This window comes from Mastigoproctus giganteus, chromosome 10 (genome assembly GCF_048544385.1).
Source record: "Mastigoproctus giganteus isolate SK-2022 chromosome 10, ASM4854438v1, whole genome shotgun sequence".
Lineage (NCBI taxonomy): Eukaryota > Metazoa > Arthropoda > Arachnida > Uropygi > Thelyphonidae > Mastigoproctus > Mastigoproctus giganteus.
In genome coordinates, this window is record NC_143584.1 from 84105162 (window position 1) to 84124924 (window position 19763).

Genomic DNA, 19763 nt, shown 5'->3' on the forward strand with positions numbered 1-19763 from the left:
AATGAAAGCCATCTGGAGTTGTGAACATTAAAATCACGAAGGAAAATTAGCTCCCTGTTAGGAAAGTCGGACTGGAGAATAGCAATCAAAGAGTATCCAGTGATTAGTGGAGTTGGGAGAACAATAGAAGCAACAGATGAATTTGAATGGGATAAAGAGATTTTAAGCCAGAGAAGACAGAAAACAGAAAATTCCAAATTACTAAGTCTCTGAAAGCAAATATCAGATTGGACATATGTAGAAGTACCTTTTAAGTGGAATGAAATGTATAGCAAATAATTAGGACAAGTGAAGATGAGCAATGGTTGAATCAACCGATAGTTGGAATTCTCTCAGAAAATGTAGGTGGAGTTTGGCAGACTGTAAGTGGAAATAAGCATCATTGAGATTGGAACTGAGAACACATATATTTGTGAAATGAATGAGGAAGTCTTTGGGAAATTTATTTCTTTCTTTTAGCAAATAAGTTTGTTCTGTTAGTTTGACGATTCATGATGTATTTGATTCTCAGAAAAGATGTGGAGGACATGTTGTGTGAAGTAATGAAATTTTTGGATATATACCTGGTGAAAATATACCTATTCCTTGACATAATGTACCCTAGACAGTGCCCATTGCATGCATACACAAACTCCCTCCAGTCAATATATGGCAGAGTAGAGGCAATGAGATTATCCAGATGCCTCCTAGAGAGTTACCAATAGGTTTGGTCTGGTGGACTATCTAATGGCTGGCCTACAAACACCATTTTAGAGTTGTACCCTGGAAATGTAAGGAAGATTGGATCTCATCGTGATGCCCATCATAACTCAAAAGACATCAATCATCCTGTGATGGAAGAGTGGGGGGGATTGCCGGAGCTTTTCTCTGGAGACTAAATATGTGTTTCACCATTTCATGCCTCCAACAGGCAAAGCGTTGGTATTTCATTGACAGATTAGCATCAGCTACCACCCAGTATTGCCTGATAACATGGAGAGGTGGCATTCCTCTGTGTGCTGTGATGCCAAACCTCGCCCCCTGCTTTCATTAGTTCACTCCTGGGTGGTCATCTCCGGTGTACCAATTGCCATATTTCAGGATTTACATATGAGGGTAACTAACAATCACACCATCTTGGAAGTGCAGAGGATTTGGTTGTCACATAACAATCAAACTTTGCCGAAATTCGGTCCACTTGATTCATATCACCTGAATGTCAGTTCCATCAGTATTTTAGACTTGCACATAGCAAGCCAAACTATTCATACCTCAGAGAATGCCTGTGACTGCCTCAAAGATCAAAGGTATGCAGTGTTGAATGTTTATGCTCCAAAATGCAGTATTCTGATATGCACTGGCACTCATGATACCCTCCAGGATCAGTGGACCAAAAGTATGACATTAAAACATGCCCTACAGCAGAATAGTTCCAGTGCTTCATGTCGCATTCTCCATATGCACACTCTTCTGTTAATGCTGAAAATCATGGGGTGGATGGGATCTATCCAGTTATATGAAAGGAGGCAGGAAAGGAAGTAAGCAAATCCTTAGCCTTAATTATGAGAGCTTCCTTGGACTCAGAGGAGGTACCCATAGACTGGAGATGTGCAGATGTGACCCCAATTCACAAAGGAGGATCAAAGGCTGACACAAGTAATTATAGACCTGTGATTTTAACTTCTGTTCCAGGAAAATTAATGGAGGCACTGGTTAAAGAAGCACTGTAGGATCATCTAGACAAGACTTCAGTTATAGCTCAGACACAGCATGGTTTTGTTAAGGGGAAGTCTTGCCTGACCAATTTGATTGGATACTATGATGCAGTCACAAATGAACTGGATGCAGGGAATAACTTTGATATTATATACTTGGATCTTAGAAAGGCTTTTGATACTGTTGCACATGGAAGACTGCTGCACAAATTGGAGCAGTGTAGCATTGGAGGCAAATTGCTGCTATGGATAAAGGGGTGGTTGAGGGGGAGAAGACAGAGAGTGGTAATAAATGGACACTGCTCATCGTGGACTAATGTTATTAGTGGAGTCCCTCAGGGTTCAGTGTTGGGTCCATTATTGTTTTCTGTATTTATAAATAATATTGATGATGGTATATCAAGCTTAATGTCCAAGTTTGCAGACGATACAAAGGTTGGCAGGGTTGTTAAGGACACTACTGATGCTATACTGCTGCAACAGGATCTGGAAAGGTTGAGCAGATGGGCTGAGAGGTGGCAAATGAAGTTTAACATTGACAAATGTAAAGTACTACATATGGGAAACAGCAACATTTGAATTCTGTGGTACTACACTGACAGTAGTAGAGAATGAAAAGGATCTGGGGGTAATTGTGCAGGCAGATATGAAGTTCTCTGAACAGTGCAGACAGGCTGCAAGAGTAGCTCATGGTGTCTTGTCAATGATATACAGGAATTTTTCTAGCAGGGATAAGGAGGTGATTATTCCCCTGTATAAGGCAATGGTCAGGCCACACCTTGAGTACTGTATACAGGTCTGGAGGCCTCATTTCAAGAAGGATGTAGAGTTGCTGGAACGAGTACAGAGAAGGGCAACAAGATTAGTGAATGGAACAAAGTGTTGCTCTTACGAAGAAAGGCTTAAGTTTTGCAAATTACAGTGTCTGGAGACTAGGCACCGGCGAGGTGATCTGATAGAGGTGTATAAAGCCTTGAATGGTTTGAGCATGCTCAGTGCTGATGGGATTCTTCCTCTTGCTCAGAATAATCGCCTGAGAGGGCATAAATTCAAATTGAGGAAAGACAGATGTAGGATAGATGTGTGGAAATTTGCCTTTAGCCAGCGGGTGGTTGGTTGGTGGAACAGACTTCCATCCCTTGTTGTGGAAGTTGATTGCCTAAATAAATTTAAGGCTCAGCTGGACAGGTATTTCGAATGAACGGAGGGGAATGAAGTGGAATTTTTTTTTTTTTTTTTTGCTGATGCTGCATAAGCTTGCTTTCTTGCATCATATACTTCTACTAATGCTAATGTTAATGTCTTGCCTCCAGCCCTCCTATATCCACGTTTCTGGAACCAGCAAAGATGTGTTTTTGTTTGATGTCCACTGATTCCTTGTGATGTTTTTGTTTTCTATATCAAATGCAGATTAATTGTTCCATAATTTTCCTATGATTAAACTTAATGATCTACTCTACTACCTTACATTTTCTGCCACAGTTGAGTCAATTCTCATATATTTTTGAGGCATACACTGTCCGGTCAAAGCATTATGACCACACTCATGTTTTAAAATACAGCCATTCCTCCCCGTGCACACATGTCACAATAAGAATTGGTAAATGTAATACTGCATGTTTGTGACATGCAGTTCATACAAAGTACTTGATCATCATGGAAGGAATAATAGACTTTGAAAAATGAATGATTATCCATGTATCAGTTGATGCGTGGCAGTAGTAGTAGTGGCATGTGATGCAAGAAAGCAAGCATATGACCTTATGCACCATCAGCCAAAAAAAAAAAAAAAAAAATTTTACAAAACAATCCCCTCTAAATATTTGTCCAGTTCCTCCTTAAATTTATTTAACCTATCAACTTCCACAACGACAGATGGAAGTTTGTTCCAGCAATTAACCACCCGCTGGCTAAAGGCAAATTTCCACACATCTATTCTACATCTGTCTTTCCTCAATTTCAATTTATGCCCCCTTAGTTTCGTAATCTGAACAAAGGGAAGAATCTCATCAGAATTCAGCGTGCTTAACCCATTCAAGGCCTTATACACCTCAATCAGATCACCTCGCAGGTGGCACCTCCGTAGCCAGGTGGGAAGGAGCAGCAGTGCGTAGCACACGCTTCTTGATTAGACCGGGGTTCGAGCCCGTCACCACCAAATACGGAGGATGCAGAAAGGTCAGGGAATGACCACCGCATATTCCTGGAGCAATATGGCCTTAGTTGCTAATGCTCCTAAAAACCAAATAACAACAACAACCTCGCAGGTGCCTAGTCTCCAGCTGCTGCAATTTGCAGAACTTAAGCCTCTCCTGGTAAGAGGATCCCTTCATTCCCTTTACCAATATCTTGTTGCCCTTCTCTGTACATGCTCAAGCAAATCTACATCCTTCCTAAAATGAGGCCTCCAGACCTGCACACAGTATCAAGGCATGCCTGGCCATTGCCTTATACAAAGGAACAATCACCTCCTTTTCCCTGCTAACAAAATTCCTGTATATCATTGACAACATCCCATGACCTGCCCTGGCAGCCTGTCTGCATTGCTCAGAAAACTTCATATCTGACTGCAAAATTACTCCCAGGTCTTTTTCATTTTCTACCTCCTTAAGTGTAGTACCACACAGTTGTGGTACTACACTTAATAATACTATAGTATTGTTAAGGATTATTACAGCATTTGCAGTTTCCATAATACTATAGTATTATGGAAACTGCAAATGTTGTGGGCTGTTTGCAGGGTTGGTGAAGTTAAGGTGTTCAAAGAGTGGATGGATGGAGGGTGGACAGAGAAGCAGTCACTTGCCGGGTGCCCATGCCTCATCAGTAGTCATGGTGTAGAATGTGTAGGCTTTCCCACCTTGTGCAAGGTGATAGAAAATGGAACAGCTGATCGTGGACTTTAACAACAGACATCATGTGGCAGTATTATGAAAACAGCGAATCTTGTGGGCTATTTGCAGAGTGCTGTCGTTAAGTTGCTCTAAGAGTGGACATTTAGCAGTCAGAGAAGCAGTTGCCGGGTTCTGATTCCTCATCAATGGCCATGATAAACATAGGCTGTCCTGCCCTGTATAAGCTTAATAGACAGCAAATGATGGAACAGCTGAACATGAACTTTAACTAGGGGATGACAAGCAGAGTTTTCAAGCCCACAAACCAATGAATGCCCCTCCTTATCAGCCTCAAAGCTTGCATCTGGATGGCATCATTTGACTACTAGAGAGAAAAGGTTTCCGCTTGTGATGAGTTGTGTTTGTTGATATGTCATGTGAATGGTAGTTGGTGGTTACAGCAAAAAACTGTGGAGAAAAATTGCACTGATGTCTTCGTCCACCAGAAACATGCAAGTGGTGTTAAGTGTTTTGGTATGTGGCTTGTTTTCATGGGAATCTCTCTTGGAGTTCTCATGTTTCTAGACTGCATTCTAAATACTAAAAACTGCCTATCCATTGTGGCTGATCAGGTTCACTCTAACACATTGCTGATATTGTTTGAGAGTGGTTCACTAAACCTGAAAGTGACTTTCTCATGCTACCTTGGCTGCTGAATTTGCTAGATATGAATGCTATAGAACATCTCTGGAATTGCATGGATTGAGAAATCAAACTTTTGAATCCTCTACCATGTTTTTACTGTACAGTATATTTCTGTTTTTTTTAAAATTTGACTGACACTAATCTTTGAATACTTAACAGGTACAGTTGTCCTCTGTTATAGTACCTGCTAAATTCACATTGGCAATCATACATGTTTTGAATTCATTGAGATCCTCCTCTCCTTACCCTGTTACCTGCATATTAAAATTCTGTCTTGTCATTCTTAAAACTGTGTAATATTTTATTCTAGACAAGAAACTATTGTATGATAGAACTTTGGTAGAATTGGATAAATCATTTAGATATTTATATAGTTAACCAGAATGCTATATTTTGCAGAACTCTCTAAGGTGCATATATCATCCATATCTAGGATCTTTATATACAAGGTCTTATTCTCTAGGATGTTATTATTATTATTAATAATAATAATAATGTAAATATCACCTCTATCCAAGATGTTTATATGCTCTCTAGAGTGATACATTTCACCAGAACTTTATGAAATTTCAGTCTTATGTTTATATTCTGTAGTAATTTCATTTGTTTAATTGTATTTCTCTGGATTTATATTCAATTCTTAACAGTTTGTTTGGTTAGTTTTCAGCTATTTGCTGTTTATCATGCTATTTGCTAGTGCTGTATTAAAATAGTTTAGAAATGTAAAATACCTACTTACCTTGATGAAAAAATCCACTGTTTGCTGAACTTGATATCATGCATTATAATCCTTTACTTAATTTTTGTGTAAATTTGCATTAAATGTAGAAAAGTATTTATATATTTAATGATGGGTAGATGGTATTTACTTATTTGGGGTAAATTTATACATTCCTCTTCTTGGTTTTCAGCAATAACTAGGAAGGGAAATTTGTTGCATGGGATTACTGACTTTAGAATTAAGGGATTTATGATTCTTGATTTATAATCCCTTGATTCATAATCAAGGGATTAAGTAATGAATATTTACTGGAATTTTTATGAGTATGAGAGAATTTAAAAAAAAAAAAAAAAAAAGACAGTACAAAGCATATAGTGAATAAAGTTAGTCCAGTGCTGTTATTGTAGTAATGATTAATAAATAAGCTGAAAATATCATCAATTTTTAATTGTGAAAAGGTTGATATCTCCTTAGTTCAACCAAACCTATCTTCGAATTTTGTACTACAGTATTTGTGAAGTTATTTAATATTCAGCTATGTCAGTCAAAGAAGGCCTCCGTAGCCAAGTGGTCAGCAGCAGGAGTGCAGTAGCACACGCTCCTTAAATAGACCGGGGTTCAAGCCCCTGACTGCTAAATACAGTCGATCTGCCAACCCTGCACTGGACCAGCAGAAGGAGGTCTGTAGCCCTTATTTTTTCCAGGCTATCCACCTTTTTCAACAGTCGCTTTATGCCATGTAGGATTTTGAGATTTTCCTCTTTAAGCAGGTTGTTTTCTTCTTGCGAGACATATATATAGATGGGAAGTAGTTGGTCAGAGAAGTTTGCAGAGATCTCAGCACTAATCTGCTGTAAGATAGGTTCCATGGACTCGCTGAGCAGCTCTGTAAGCTTAATTTTAATAATTGTAACTACAGGTGATATTTCAGCATGCTGTCTTGTGGGAGACAGTATTCCATGCCTGCAATTTTCTGGGCAGGCATCACAACCAAGAATGTCTTGAATTGAGTTTTCCAGTATGAGGGAGTTGTTTTGCTCCGCAACCTTGCAGAAAGAGGGGGGGGGGGGTTCGTTACTTCATATAAAATTTGCTCTGTAGTTTGAATGTCTTTACCTGCATTTACCAGAACAGTTGATTCCTTCAAGCTGTCATGTTTTGCACATGAAAGGCAAATAAAATTTTGTTTCTTTGCTTTGCTAAGTTTTTTTAATATTCAAGGAGGTGCAGCAGCCTCCAAAAAACTGATTCACAAATAATACATTTAATTGTAAGAATATCAGTTTTTAGACATACTCTAGATATTTTTTCAATGGGCACACTGCTAGCTTCAGCCATTATCACTATGAGGGAGAAGGAAAAACAATGCTCACTCTTAATTAGCTTCATTGGAAAAGGATTGTAAACATCAACAGATGCCGATTATTGCTGTATTTACAGAAGCTCTTTCTGTGGCTTTGTCAGGGAATTATCTTAAACAGTGGTGTTTCAAGAGCTATATGCAATGAGACAAAGGCAGTCAATATATGATAGTAAAAATGTATAAAGGTGCTTTACCTGAAAGAGCAAAATGAAAAGGGATATTACCATTGGAAAGGGCTCCCTTCTAGAAATCCAAAAGAATAAAATTTTTGGGTTACTCATACTTAAACATGAAAACTGAGGGACTTAAGCAAATTCTTGTACTGCCACTGCACGTGACCTTTGTAAAGGAAATGGTCAGGCCACGCCTTGAATACTGCATTTAGGTATGGAGGCCTCATTTTAGGAAAGATGTAGAGCTGCTGAAACAAGTACAGAGAATGGCAACAATATTGGTGAGGGGAAAAAATTGGTGCTCTTATCAAGAAAGGCTTCAATTCTGCAAATTGCAGCATCTGGGATTAGGCATCTGCGAGGTGTATAAGACTGATTGAGTCTTATACACCTCGCAGTATATGATCTGATTGAGGTGTATAAGACCTTGACTGGTTTTTAGAAAACTCAGTGCTGATGGGATTCTTTCTCAGATTTTGCACCTGAGGGGGCATAAATTCAGATTGAGGAAAGACAGTTGTAGAATAGATATGCGGAAATTTTCCTTTAGTCAGCAGGTGGTTGGTTGCTGCAACAAACTTTCATCTGTCGTTGCAGAAGTTGATAGCTTAAATAAATTCAGGAAAGAACTGGATAAACTTTTGGACTGAATGGATGGGTGAAATGGGAAGGGATTTTTTTTTTTTTTTCTGCTGATGCTGTATAAGCTTGTTTTCTTGCATCATACGCCTCTACTAATGTTAATATTCCAACACTGATGGAATCATTGATGTTTTCAATAATGCTGTATATAGAATTCTAATACTTACCTTTGGACAAATTTGGTGAAAATTTTGACAAAACTGAAGCAATTGCTCTTTATATTTGTAATGCTTCCCTGACTTCTAATTTCTTTTGGCTTAAATGCTTTATAATATTGCTTCCTCTGTATCTAAAAAAAATTCTTGTCTTTTTTTTTTCTCACAACGTTACTTACTTTTCTTTTGATTATGTGTTTGGCATAAAGGTCTTCTAAACAAGTTTCTGTCTTAAAAAGTAAAAAAAAAGTGCAGCCATTATCAACCCACTGCAGGATGGAAGCCTCCTCAACAATTCATGCTGAGGGAAATGGACCATAATCTGCCACACTGGTCCAGTGCGGGTTGGCAGATTGACCGTATTCAGCAGTCAGGGGCTTGAACCCCGGTCTACTCAAAGAGCGTGTGCTACTGCACTCCCGCTCCTGCCCACTCGGCTACGGAGGACTTTCCAACTGTTTTTTGCATTTGATATCAGGTTTTCTTCACAAGGCTCTTCACAAAGTGCATTAGAAAAAGTGTGATGCCTAAGCAGTGGAATAATGCAATCATAGTTTTGCTGCATAAGAAAGGAGATAAATCAGAAATTGGAAATTATAGACCAATTAGCTTGTTATCCCACATCTACAAGTTGTTCACAAGGTTCATTACTAACAGATTAGAAGGAATACTTGATGAGAATCAACCGAAAGAGCAAGCTGGCTTTAGGACAGGATTCTCAACTATGGATCACCTTCACGTAATATCACAGCTAATGGAGAAAGCAAATGAATATAAAATACCATTATGCCTGGCATTTGTGGATTATGAAAAGGCATTTGACTCCATACAGCATAAGGCAATGTTTCGGGCACTGGAAAGACAAGGCATAGATACTCCATATATTATGATTTTGAAGAAAATATATGAGAGTGCTACCTCCTTTATTAGACTAGACAAAGACAGTAGCAAATTTAAAATCGAGAAATGAGTTCGACAAGGAGACACAATATCTCCCTGTTTACTGCTGCCCTTGAGGAAGCTTTCAGAAGATTAGACTGGTCGCAGAAAGGAGTCAGTGTGAACGGAGAGTACCTAAACCATTTACGATTTGCAGATGACATTGTGGTCATAAGCCACGACCCCAAAGAATTAGAGGAAAATCTTAATCAGTTATGCAGTTAGTAAGGATTTTGGACTAAAGATGAATATGGCTAAAACAAAAGTAATGATGAACAAGTATGCCACGGAAAGGGAAATAATGATTGAAGGAGCAGTAATTGAAAAGGTGGAGTCATATACTTATCTGGGACAAGTTATTAGCTGTAATAATGATAAATGGCTGGAAGTCAAGAGAAGAATAAATTTTGGATGGATAGCATTCAGGAAATATAGTCACATACTGAAGAGCAATATCCCAGTTTGTCTGAAACGTAAAATAATGAATCAATGTATACTCCCCACCATGACTTATGGAAGTGAAACTTGGGCACTCACCAAAAGAATGGAAGAGAAGCTGAGAACTACACAGCGAAGAATGGAAAGAATTATATTGGGAATCAGACTGTTAGATAAGAAGAGAAACACATGGATTAGGCAGCAAACTCAAGTAAAGGACATTCTTATCAAAACTAAAGAACTAAAATGGTCTTGGGCAGGGCACATAGCTCGAAGACATGATGACAGATGGACTAAGAAAATAACAGAATGGTACCCAAGAGGAGCTAGAAGAAAACCTGGAAGACAAAGGCAGAGATGGATAGATGAAATTCATGTGTTTTTGGGTAGTAAATGGATGGTCAGTGCTCAAAACAGAAGGAACTGGAAAGTTGCTGGAGAAGCCTTCATCCTGCAGTGGATTGAAAATGGCTGATGATGATGATGATGATGATCAGGTTTTCTCTCTGACTGCTCACTGACAGTGATGATAGAGGCACTCTTTCTTTTAGCTTCTTTACCAATGCTGGTCTGTCTAAATGTTTGGTTGTTTCTCTCTCTCTTTTCTTGTATATTGGCACCTCCATAGCCAGGTGGGCAGGAGCAGCAGTGCGTAGCACATGCTCGTTGATTAGGCCGGTGTTCTAGCCGGTCACCACCAAATACAGAGGATGCGGAAAAGTCAGGGAATGACCACCGCATATCCCCGGAGCAATATGGCCTTAGTTGCTAATGCTTCTAAAAACCAAATAACAAAACAAACAAACATTCTTGCATATTAACAACCTTCTTCCACAGACTGAAAATCATCTCCATAGTTTTGTTGATGATTGCACACTACATTCCACCTACCTGTTTGAGTTACTTTGCCCTATACAAATGCTTCAACCATTTCAAAAATCCACCACTAATTTCTTAAATGCTGATCTGCTGGTAATTCTCTGCTAGGGAAAAGAAGACTTGGTTAATTTCATTCCTTCTAAAACTCCATCCTGTCCTATTTCTTTAAAAAAAAAGTCTACTGCTGCCATACTAATCCTTGATGACACTCATATATTTGTTACTCTATCCCAAAACTCTGTTACTCTCTCTATTTCCTATAGTTATTCGAGATTACTCTGACTTCCCATCTCTCTCTCTCTCACTCAATATATGGAAATCATATTTCTTTATGTATTTCTTCCTGTGCACTAGAAAACGGTTTTCTTTCTTTGTTTTGTTTTCAGTATCACTTTTTCTTTAAATGATTATTTAAAGAAAAAGTATAAATCTGAAATCTGCCATAATATTGAATATTGTTCTCACATATTGTGGTGTCCCAAAATAGGACAGTCAGGTTAATTAATGACCCGTCTCTGAAACACTCTCTCTCTCTCTCTCTCTCTCTCTCTCTCTCTCTCTCTCTCTCTCTCTCTCTCTCTCTCTCTCTCTCTCTCTCTCTCTCTCACATAGGTACTTAATTTTTACTGCATGTCTCTTCCATAGATGCTTTTGTGGGTACTTTTTCTGATTTGATATCCCACAATTCAAGGTAATGGTGAAAAGATTCAGAATATTATTGCACAAAAAAAAAAAAAAAAACACCCACACAATTTTTTTTTTTTTTACTTTCTAATTTAATTTTTGAAATTAATTTTATGCCAATGTTGGAAATTCACATCAGAATAAGAACACATTGGTATTTAAAAGCATTTATATATATATATATATATATATATATATATTTTTTTTTTTTTTTTTTGTGTTACAATTTTTTAAAAATACCACAAAAAATTCCCTGCACTGAGCTGGCCAGTAATGGAAACCATTCTGCTGTGAATGTATGCTCCTTCATCACACTTGCTCATAGAAAAGTTAACCAAAGTGGTTGAACTGTGGCAACCATTGATAGGTCTATTTAAATAAAAAATTAGACGTGAAGAAAGCAGTATGGAAACTTTTCAAAGTTACCAAATTGATAAGTATAAATAACTGCTGGTAAATGGCCAATTCATTTTTTCAAATCTAGTTCATCAGCTAAAAGAAGTTTTAAGATAAGACATATTAATAAATGCCTTAAGGAAAAGAACTTATGAATTACAAATTTCTGATGCAAGTAATCTTTAACAGGCTACAAGTTATCCTCACACATGCAGAGTTTCTGGCTTGAATAAAGCATTTTGTTTACTCCTTTTAAATTTATGCAAACTTTTGAAAATTGAAACATAGCTCTCCAGTCTGAAGAATGGTTTATAAATGAGTTAGACTTGTGTTGGCACAGTTTGCCATTAATATGCTCAAAGGAAGGTTTACAAGTTTATTTAAATTTGGATTGCTATGCAGTTCCACTCGGGCACATCACTTAGCAAGGCAATAAAATTCCCAAATGATACACTGTTATCAGAATTAAAAAAAAAAAAAACAATGCCATATTTAGTGTTTAGCACTATTCATAAAAAAAGTGTGAGAGTATTTCTTTTAATTAATACAGAGTAATATATTTCTTTAAAATAAAAAAAAACATTCTACAAATGGAATACATAGGTAATTTTGACCAGTACCCATGAGGATTTTTCACATCAGCAAAAACACGATGTGATGCCTGACTTTACCTTTCATAAATATTTTATTGACAGCTTTTTCCAGCTTTTTGAATTAAGGACCATGTCAATTTTCTTGTGCTGACACACACCACTCCCGCTGAGCAGTGGAAAATGGCAGTCACTTAGGCAGCTACATACAAACAGCTTTATCAAAGTTTGTTCAGTATGCAGATTTCTCTCTGGAATGCCGATCAAAATTTTCCTATGTAAATTTTTTAAATTGATTGCATGTCAGTTTTTTTTTTATGACATGATTGTTTTTTTGTTTATGGCAGTGCCATATGCAGAAATTTTAAAGGTGTATCTTATTACATTAAAAGAATTCTCTATAAGGAAAATCAATGAATATGGACTAAAGCCAGTAAATGATAAAATTATCCATAATGCAAATGAAATTGCCAGTAGGAGTGTAGCTCATTTAAAAAAAAAAAAAAAAAAAAATTAGCAATTCAACTTCCCTCTATTAAGTGACAAATACAGATTAAAAACCTGTTTATCAAAAGAATCTAAAGAGCAGTGTTTCCTGAAGCTCTCCATGAAAGGGTTTTAAAAGGTACACAGCAGAATTTTTTTTATTTTACTTTATCATAGTTTTTTTAGCTGCAGAAAATAATTCATTAAAATTTCATACAGTGGGCCCAATTTCACTGGTTAATTGAATCAGCAGCCTTATTGAATCAAAACTTGAAAACCTGAACCCTTTATAAGTTGCACTATGTAAAATTATTCTTTTATTAGAATCACAATTTTAGTTTATTGAATCATAAAAGATGATAAAGCTATATAATCATTGATTTTTTGGGCTTTTCTCCCCTTTTCATCTAATTTTATTGGACTACACTCTTAAAGTGATCAGTATGTGAGTATTTGCTCATTTTGTGTGTGTTGTTTACATGTGGTGACCCAAGCAATGTTGTACCAGACATCTCTGGGAAGTAATCACTTGATATTTATACCGTTTTGTTTACTGCTTTTTGTCTCCCAGATCTCTGAACGAACTTTACTGTTGTATGTATATATGTATGAACAGTAACTGGTTTAATTTTAGAATGCCAGTGACAGTAGTCTTTTCAAAAAACATGCATTATAAAATTTTGATTAATCATTTATTACTGAGTGAATATTGTAAGTTTTTGTGTAAAATTAAAAAAAGTCCTTGGTATGTAACAATTTAAACTTCATTTAAATGTATACATTTGAATATCAATTTCAGTACCAAAATAGTAAGTATCAATAATGTGCTTTCTTCACTAGCTAACATGCGTACTTTAATTTTAGACTGGTACAAATCTGACAGGACAGCATATATATATCTATGCTGTCCTTTCAGAATGTTTGTTGATTTTTATTTTAATTACCATATACTGTACTGTATTTGCTCTAGTCAAGATAAAATAGTATTATTAAAATTACTCCTAATTTTTTTTTTGCTCGAGAAGGGATGCTTTTAAGATTAAACTCTCAAAAGGGGTATGTAATTTTTTTTTTTTTTTTTGGTAGTTGTTGGCGCATCGGCTTCTGTGGCCATAATGCAGTACTTTGATCCAAGCCCGAGGCGAGATTCGAACCCGCGACCTTTGGGTTGCCAGGCAGGTACTTTACCCACCTGGCTATCCCGGTTGGCGGTATGTAATTATTTTAAGTTTGGGAAACACTACATTAGAGGTAACTGCTAAAACTTTTGCAGGGTTAAATAAATAATAAACTCTTATGTATAAAACCTAAACCAGCATAATGGATATCATATTTAAGAGAAAATGGAAAGAAAGAATTACTGACATACTAACCTTACTCATTTCTGCTTGAGAACCACAGATAATTCCCCACAATATTAGTATTAATAGTGGTAGATGATGCAAGAAAGCAAGCTTATATAGCATCACCAAAAAAAAAAAAAAATTTCCATATCACCTGTCCATCTCTTCTACCAATCTCTCTCTCTATTCTTTCTTGAATAATTTAATTCAACTGCCCACATCTATAACACTCAGTTTGAATTTATGCCCCCTCTTGTGTATCTGAACAGGAGGGAGGATTCATTCATCATTGAGCTTACTCAATTCATTCAAAGCCTTACTTCAGTCAGATCTCCTCGCCTAGTGCCCAGCACTGCACTTTGCAGAAATAAAGCCTTTCCTGGTAAGAATACCTCTCTCTCATTGTTCCTCTCACTAATCTTGTTGCTTTTCTCTGCACCTGTTCCAACAGATCCATACCCTTCCTAAAATGAGGCCTCCAGACCTGTATGCATTACTCAAGGTATGGCTTGGCCATTGCCTTATACAATGGGATAATCACTTCCTTATCCCAGCTAACAAAATTCCTGTATATCATTGACAAAACTCCATAGACTGTCCTGGCAACCTGTCTGCACAACCCAGCATCCCATCCCTTCATACCTAATTGCACAATTAGCTCCCAGGTCCTTTTCATTCACCACTCCCCTGAGTGTAGTACCATACAGTAAGTACATTAATCTAGGATTACTGCACCCCATATGGAATACCTTGCATTTGTCAGTAGTATTAAACTTGAGTGCCACTTCTTGGCCCATCTATCTAATTGGTTTATATCTTGTTGCAGCAGCATACTCTGATTAGTGTGATTAACCACCCCGCCCACATTTCTATCATCTGAAAACTTAGACATTAACCTTGATATGTCTTCATCAGTATTGTGCCCTGTTTTATGTTTATCTTCAACAATTTCTCCAATTTCTTCTGAGGTACCATAAAATAATTCAGCTTCTAGTTAAAATTTTAGAAAATTTCCATCTTATCTCTAAAAAATTCTTCATTTGTAATCGTAGATGCCAATTGCCTATTTAATTTGTCAGCAACTAAGAACTTCTGTCCTAATTGCTAGTGCTGACTTACAGTTAAACATATAATCATTAACTGTTACCTATATATCAGAGAGTAACGACTTTCCTTTCACATATATTTTATTTCTTTGATACAACTAGTTTTTGAAGATAATAAACTTACATCATAAATTCATTATGTAAATCCATAAACGTGAAACCATTTATAGACCATAAGAGATGTACATATCATTGAAGGTGATACATAGATGCATCACTTAGTCTTGTGGCAGGAGCAATATAACATCACTTACTCTTGTTCCACTAACCTTTATAGCAGCAAAATCTTCCTGTCATAGTTCCTTGTACGTATGCTATTTATTGTGTACCCAGACTCAGTAGAATTCTGGTCTCCTTCAAGCCATCAACTTTGAACAGTTTAATTTTTAGCTAATATTCTGTTATCATGTTCCAGTTTGCATTCATGTTTGCTTAAAAAATATATAAATGTTATTTACTGAAAAATATGAAATGAAAAAATGGATACCTTTATAAATTTTTGTAAGTAATCTTGATATGAATTTTATATAGTAAAGAACTTAGTTTCAGAACCTGAACTTTGGAAAAAGTAACAACCCTTAAATTATAGTAAACATGCATTTCTAATGTTATTTGACTTGTTACCCATGTGAATACTTACTATTCTTTTTTATCACATCCGAGTTTCTCAGAGCTAATTTTGGATTTAAGAATCATATTTTTGTTTGCTCTCTCTCTCTCCATCCTCCCAAATTGTACATTTTACACACCTTATCTCACTTGCCTTGGAAACAGCTTCAGAGCATAATATGAACTGACTATTAGACAATAAATTTAAAATGCAAGTTTTGTGGTTGATGTAATTATGTTGTAAAGGGTGCAGTTAACTTTCATTACCAGTGTTCCACTAAGCTTATACATATTCTGTATATAAAATGTATACAAGTTTTAATTTTTGTACAGAATGATAATTTAATGCTCATATTTTATCAGTTATAAAAATATAAGAAAATTTGCAAATGAGTGTGTTTTGAAGTGATGGTTTATAATTGTTTTACAAACTAACCTGAAGCCTGGTGGTGAGGATGATTCGATTGCGGTAAGTGTTCAAAAGCAGGAAATGTGCTTATGCTTGCTTGTGTCTGATTTTATATGCTAGATATAGTGCCAATGTACCTAATGAAAACATTGCCTGTTCTTGGTGCTACTGGACTTTGAATGATCACCATATTGCTCCTCTGTGCATACGTGTTATAAAGTGAAATCTGTGAAGTTGCCCACATCTTTGTAACCATCAAAACCTGTTCTAATGTTATTCTTGTCCACAAATTTGACATGTTAAACTTCTTTAAATTTTTCATCAGCCGTGTAAAATTGCACAGACTGGCAGCCTTGCAGCACTTGATTTTCTTGATTGTAGACTGTGATAATACACCAACTTTCCATGAAAATATACCCTAAATATAGTGCCAATGTAATTTATGAAAGTGTGCATACTTACAGCTAAATTTTAAGTCAAATCTGTTTATTTGCAATTGTTCCAGAAGGACAGATGTGAAATTTATGAAATTTTTGAGGGGACATGGGAGCCACTATGTTAAAATAATTTCACCACTGCTTTTTTTTTTTAATTTCAGATGTTAAACATTGAAAATGACATTACAAAGTAAATGTGATAATATTGGTAATGACAGCACTGGTAATAGGTTAAGCATTTACAAAGAAACATTTAACCCCCCCCCCCCAATTGCCTGGTGAAAAACTTTTAATATGTATAGTTGGAATGTCAAAAAAACCAGAATTATCAAAAAGTGGACATTTTTAAAACTGAGATCCCCCCCCCCCTCCCCAGCTCCAGAAAGTACAAAGCTTTTTTTCTGAATAACATTGTTGAATGGCAAACGAGTTCTCATGATACAATTATGTTTTAGTGAAACAACACTTAATGCTTTAGAAAATTCATTTGGCACTTACTTCTGCACTATACATTGAATATACAAATTACAACAAACCAAACCTAGAATGAGCACATTCTAGGTTTGGTTGCTGGTAGACTTTAAACAGCCTGGTAGACTTTAAACTTTAGAAATTTAAGAAAAAAACACTGATAATGATTGATAGATATAGATATTTAGACTGTATAAGTATGTAATAATTATAATACAATATATAATTATGTAAAACTTTTGTTTTGATATCTATTGGTAAAAAGGTCAAATATTAGTGCACTAAAAGCCCAATTCAAAAATCATTACTTTCTTCAAATTAAAGTTAAAATATAAATATAGTCTCCTGCCAGGAGACCAATGTCACTCATGTTACAGAAGGAAGTAATACTACTGTCAGGTTAAAAGAATGGAATCTATTGGTACCAGCTGCAAGACTTCCACATACAGAAAAAGGCATTTCATTTTTGCACTGTTGCAGAGTCTCTGTGTTGATCGATCTTTTTTAAGAAATTTTACATTAATTTGTACATGACAAATTAAGGTAAAATCAAATTAGTCACACCCCAGAAGAGGGGGCATCTTTTCACAGTTCAAGTAAGAGTTTGAAAGCTGTGTTGTCAGTGGGGATATACACCAATTGAATCAAGAAATCAAGCATGCAACAGGAATCAATGCTATATACACCCACTGATTCCTGTTACACACTTTGCTCATATTAAAAAAGCCCATGAAAATGTGAAACATGTGTTAGAGAAAGGACAGCAGAGCAGTAAGTCAGCACTACAGAAAAGAATAGTTTGCCAGACTTCATTTGCTGCCAGGGGCACTTAATGTACTATAGAGTCCCTTGTTTCCAAGAAACAGTCTTGCTTTCACCGCTTCATATTGATTAACCTGCAGAGGGTTTCTACTTCAAATTTTGAAAAAGTCTGAAATAATATCATTTCATATTTACTGTTCACATTCATTTCTAGAAAAACAAACCATTGATGCTATGCAAAAATCAAGGTTATATTTGGAATCAGCATACCCAAATTCATAAAGAAACACCATGAAACATAGATAAACAGGACATTTTTGAAAATTTGTTACATCAAACAATGCATCAGCAGTGTACTACTGTATTAGTAACACAGAACTAACAGAAATAAATAATTTGGATTATCTTTTCTCTATGTCTGAATTTTGTGCTTTGAATACCTTACAATATGCCATTTAAGACATAAATATAATTTTTTTTATAAGATATATATATATATAAGCAAAGTTATAATAATTAAGTTAGAAAAGAGCTGACAAATGGAAATGTAAAGAGCACAAGGTGGCAAACTAGTAGGGAAAGGATAGAAAGAAAGAAAGAGAAGTATTAAGGGTGGATGACATGGAAAGAAAGCAAAAAAAACCTAAGTAATATATTGAATTATAATAAATTAAAGGCTGAATTAGAAAGCCAATTAGGCTGAATGAAGCTACACAGGAAAAGTAAAAATAAATAATTACAATAAAATAGCATGCATCAAATAAAGGGGTGGAACATTTTTTTTTTTGATGTAAGAGAAATCTAAAGGTGTGAGAAGCTAAGGACCAGTAAAAAATTTAAAAAATTTTGATGCAATTCTATAAATAATTGATACATAAAGCAGGTAATTCTTCAGGGGACCACACCTGATTATCTATTAAAAAATTTGTTTCTATGCCTACTTATAGCTATGGAAGAAAAAATATTAAAAAAAGATACTCTGAAAACAATATGCAAAAAGAAAGTATTAAAAAATTAATTTTTTTTTATAATAAATAGAGCAAGAGCAGCAAATTCTTCTATAAAGATAGGGAAGGTAGTCCCAATGTGCATTGTACTTGAAAAATTAAGGTAAAATTAAATAAACAGTATAATAATATTGAAATAATAATAAGTCAATGTATATAGTAATAAGTGGATATGAAGAGAAATTGAAGATGAATAAGGAAACTCTAAAGGAAAGGCAGGTTTGTAAATTATGACAGGCTTTGTATGTGATATGACTGATAAGTTTGAAGTGAATATGAAGTATAAGTAAGAAAATAGTTAAATATATATATATATATATATATATGTACTGAGCAACAGAAGTAAGCAAAGGCAAATGGTATTCGTAAAGAAGATGTAAAATAATGAATAAAAAAGGAGGTGAAGATAGCGTAGAGAAAAGGATAGCAATAGCATCCACATTGCCCCTGTGTTACACTAATAGCTCAGTGAATAGAAAAAACGAAGTATAGAAAGCAAAAACATATTTTAATTTTTTTTATTATTATTTTTTTATTTATATATATTTTTTTTCTCTCCTTAATGCTGTTTATTAAATTTATTTTGCTATGGCATGTACTTTATGTTAGAAACAGAGGACACTAAATTGTTGTCTTGTTATACAATTCTGGTGGTTGACACTTGAAAAAACCCCAGGATTGCAATTTACAACAATATAATTTTTTATATAAATATTTATTTATTCCTATAAGGTGTTGCTGTTTTTTTTTTTTTTTTTTTGTGTTTTTTTTTTACCTCTGCTTTCTTTTCTATTCCTTTTCATTTCTCTACAGCTATTACTTTTTTAAAATTCAAAAGAATTTGTAGTGCCATATGGTTGTATTAAATGCCACTTCCAATTTGCAAGTCTGATACATGGAAAAGATTTAATTTTAAAAAA

The 19763-nt window shown here is 35.4% G+C and overlaps 1 protein-coding gene across 4 annotated transcripts in view; it reads left to right on the forward strand.

Moving 5' to 3' along the window:
• c11.1 (maestro heat like repeat family protein c11.1) overlaps nt 1–19763 on the forward strand; it is a 1259325-nt gene that overhangs the window by 926217 nt on the left and 313345 nt on the right. For 2 of the 4 annotated variants that reach the window (XM_090383553.1, XM_090383555.1), the window contains one exon: nt 16200–16226. The exons of the other annotated variants lie outside the window; for them this stretch is intronic. In XM_090383553.1, the coding sequence (XP_090239679.1) occupies nt 16200–16226 (27 nt within the window). The remainder of the gene's footprint in view (nt 1–16199; nt 16227–19763) is intronic. 4 annotated transcript variants of the gene reach the window in all.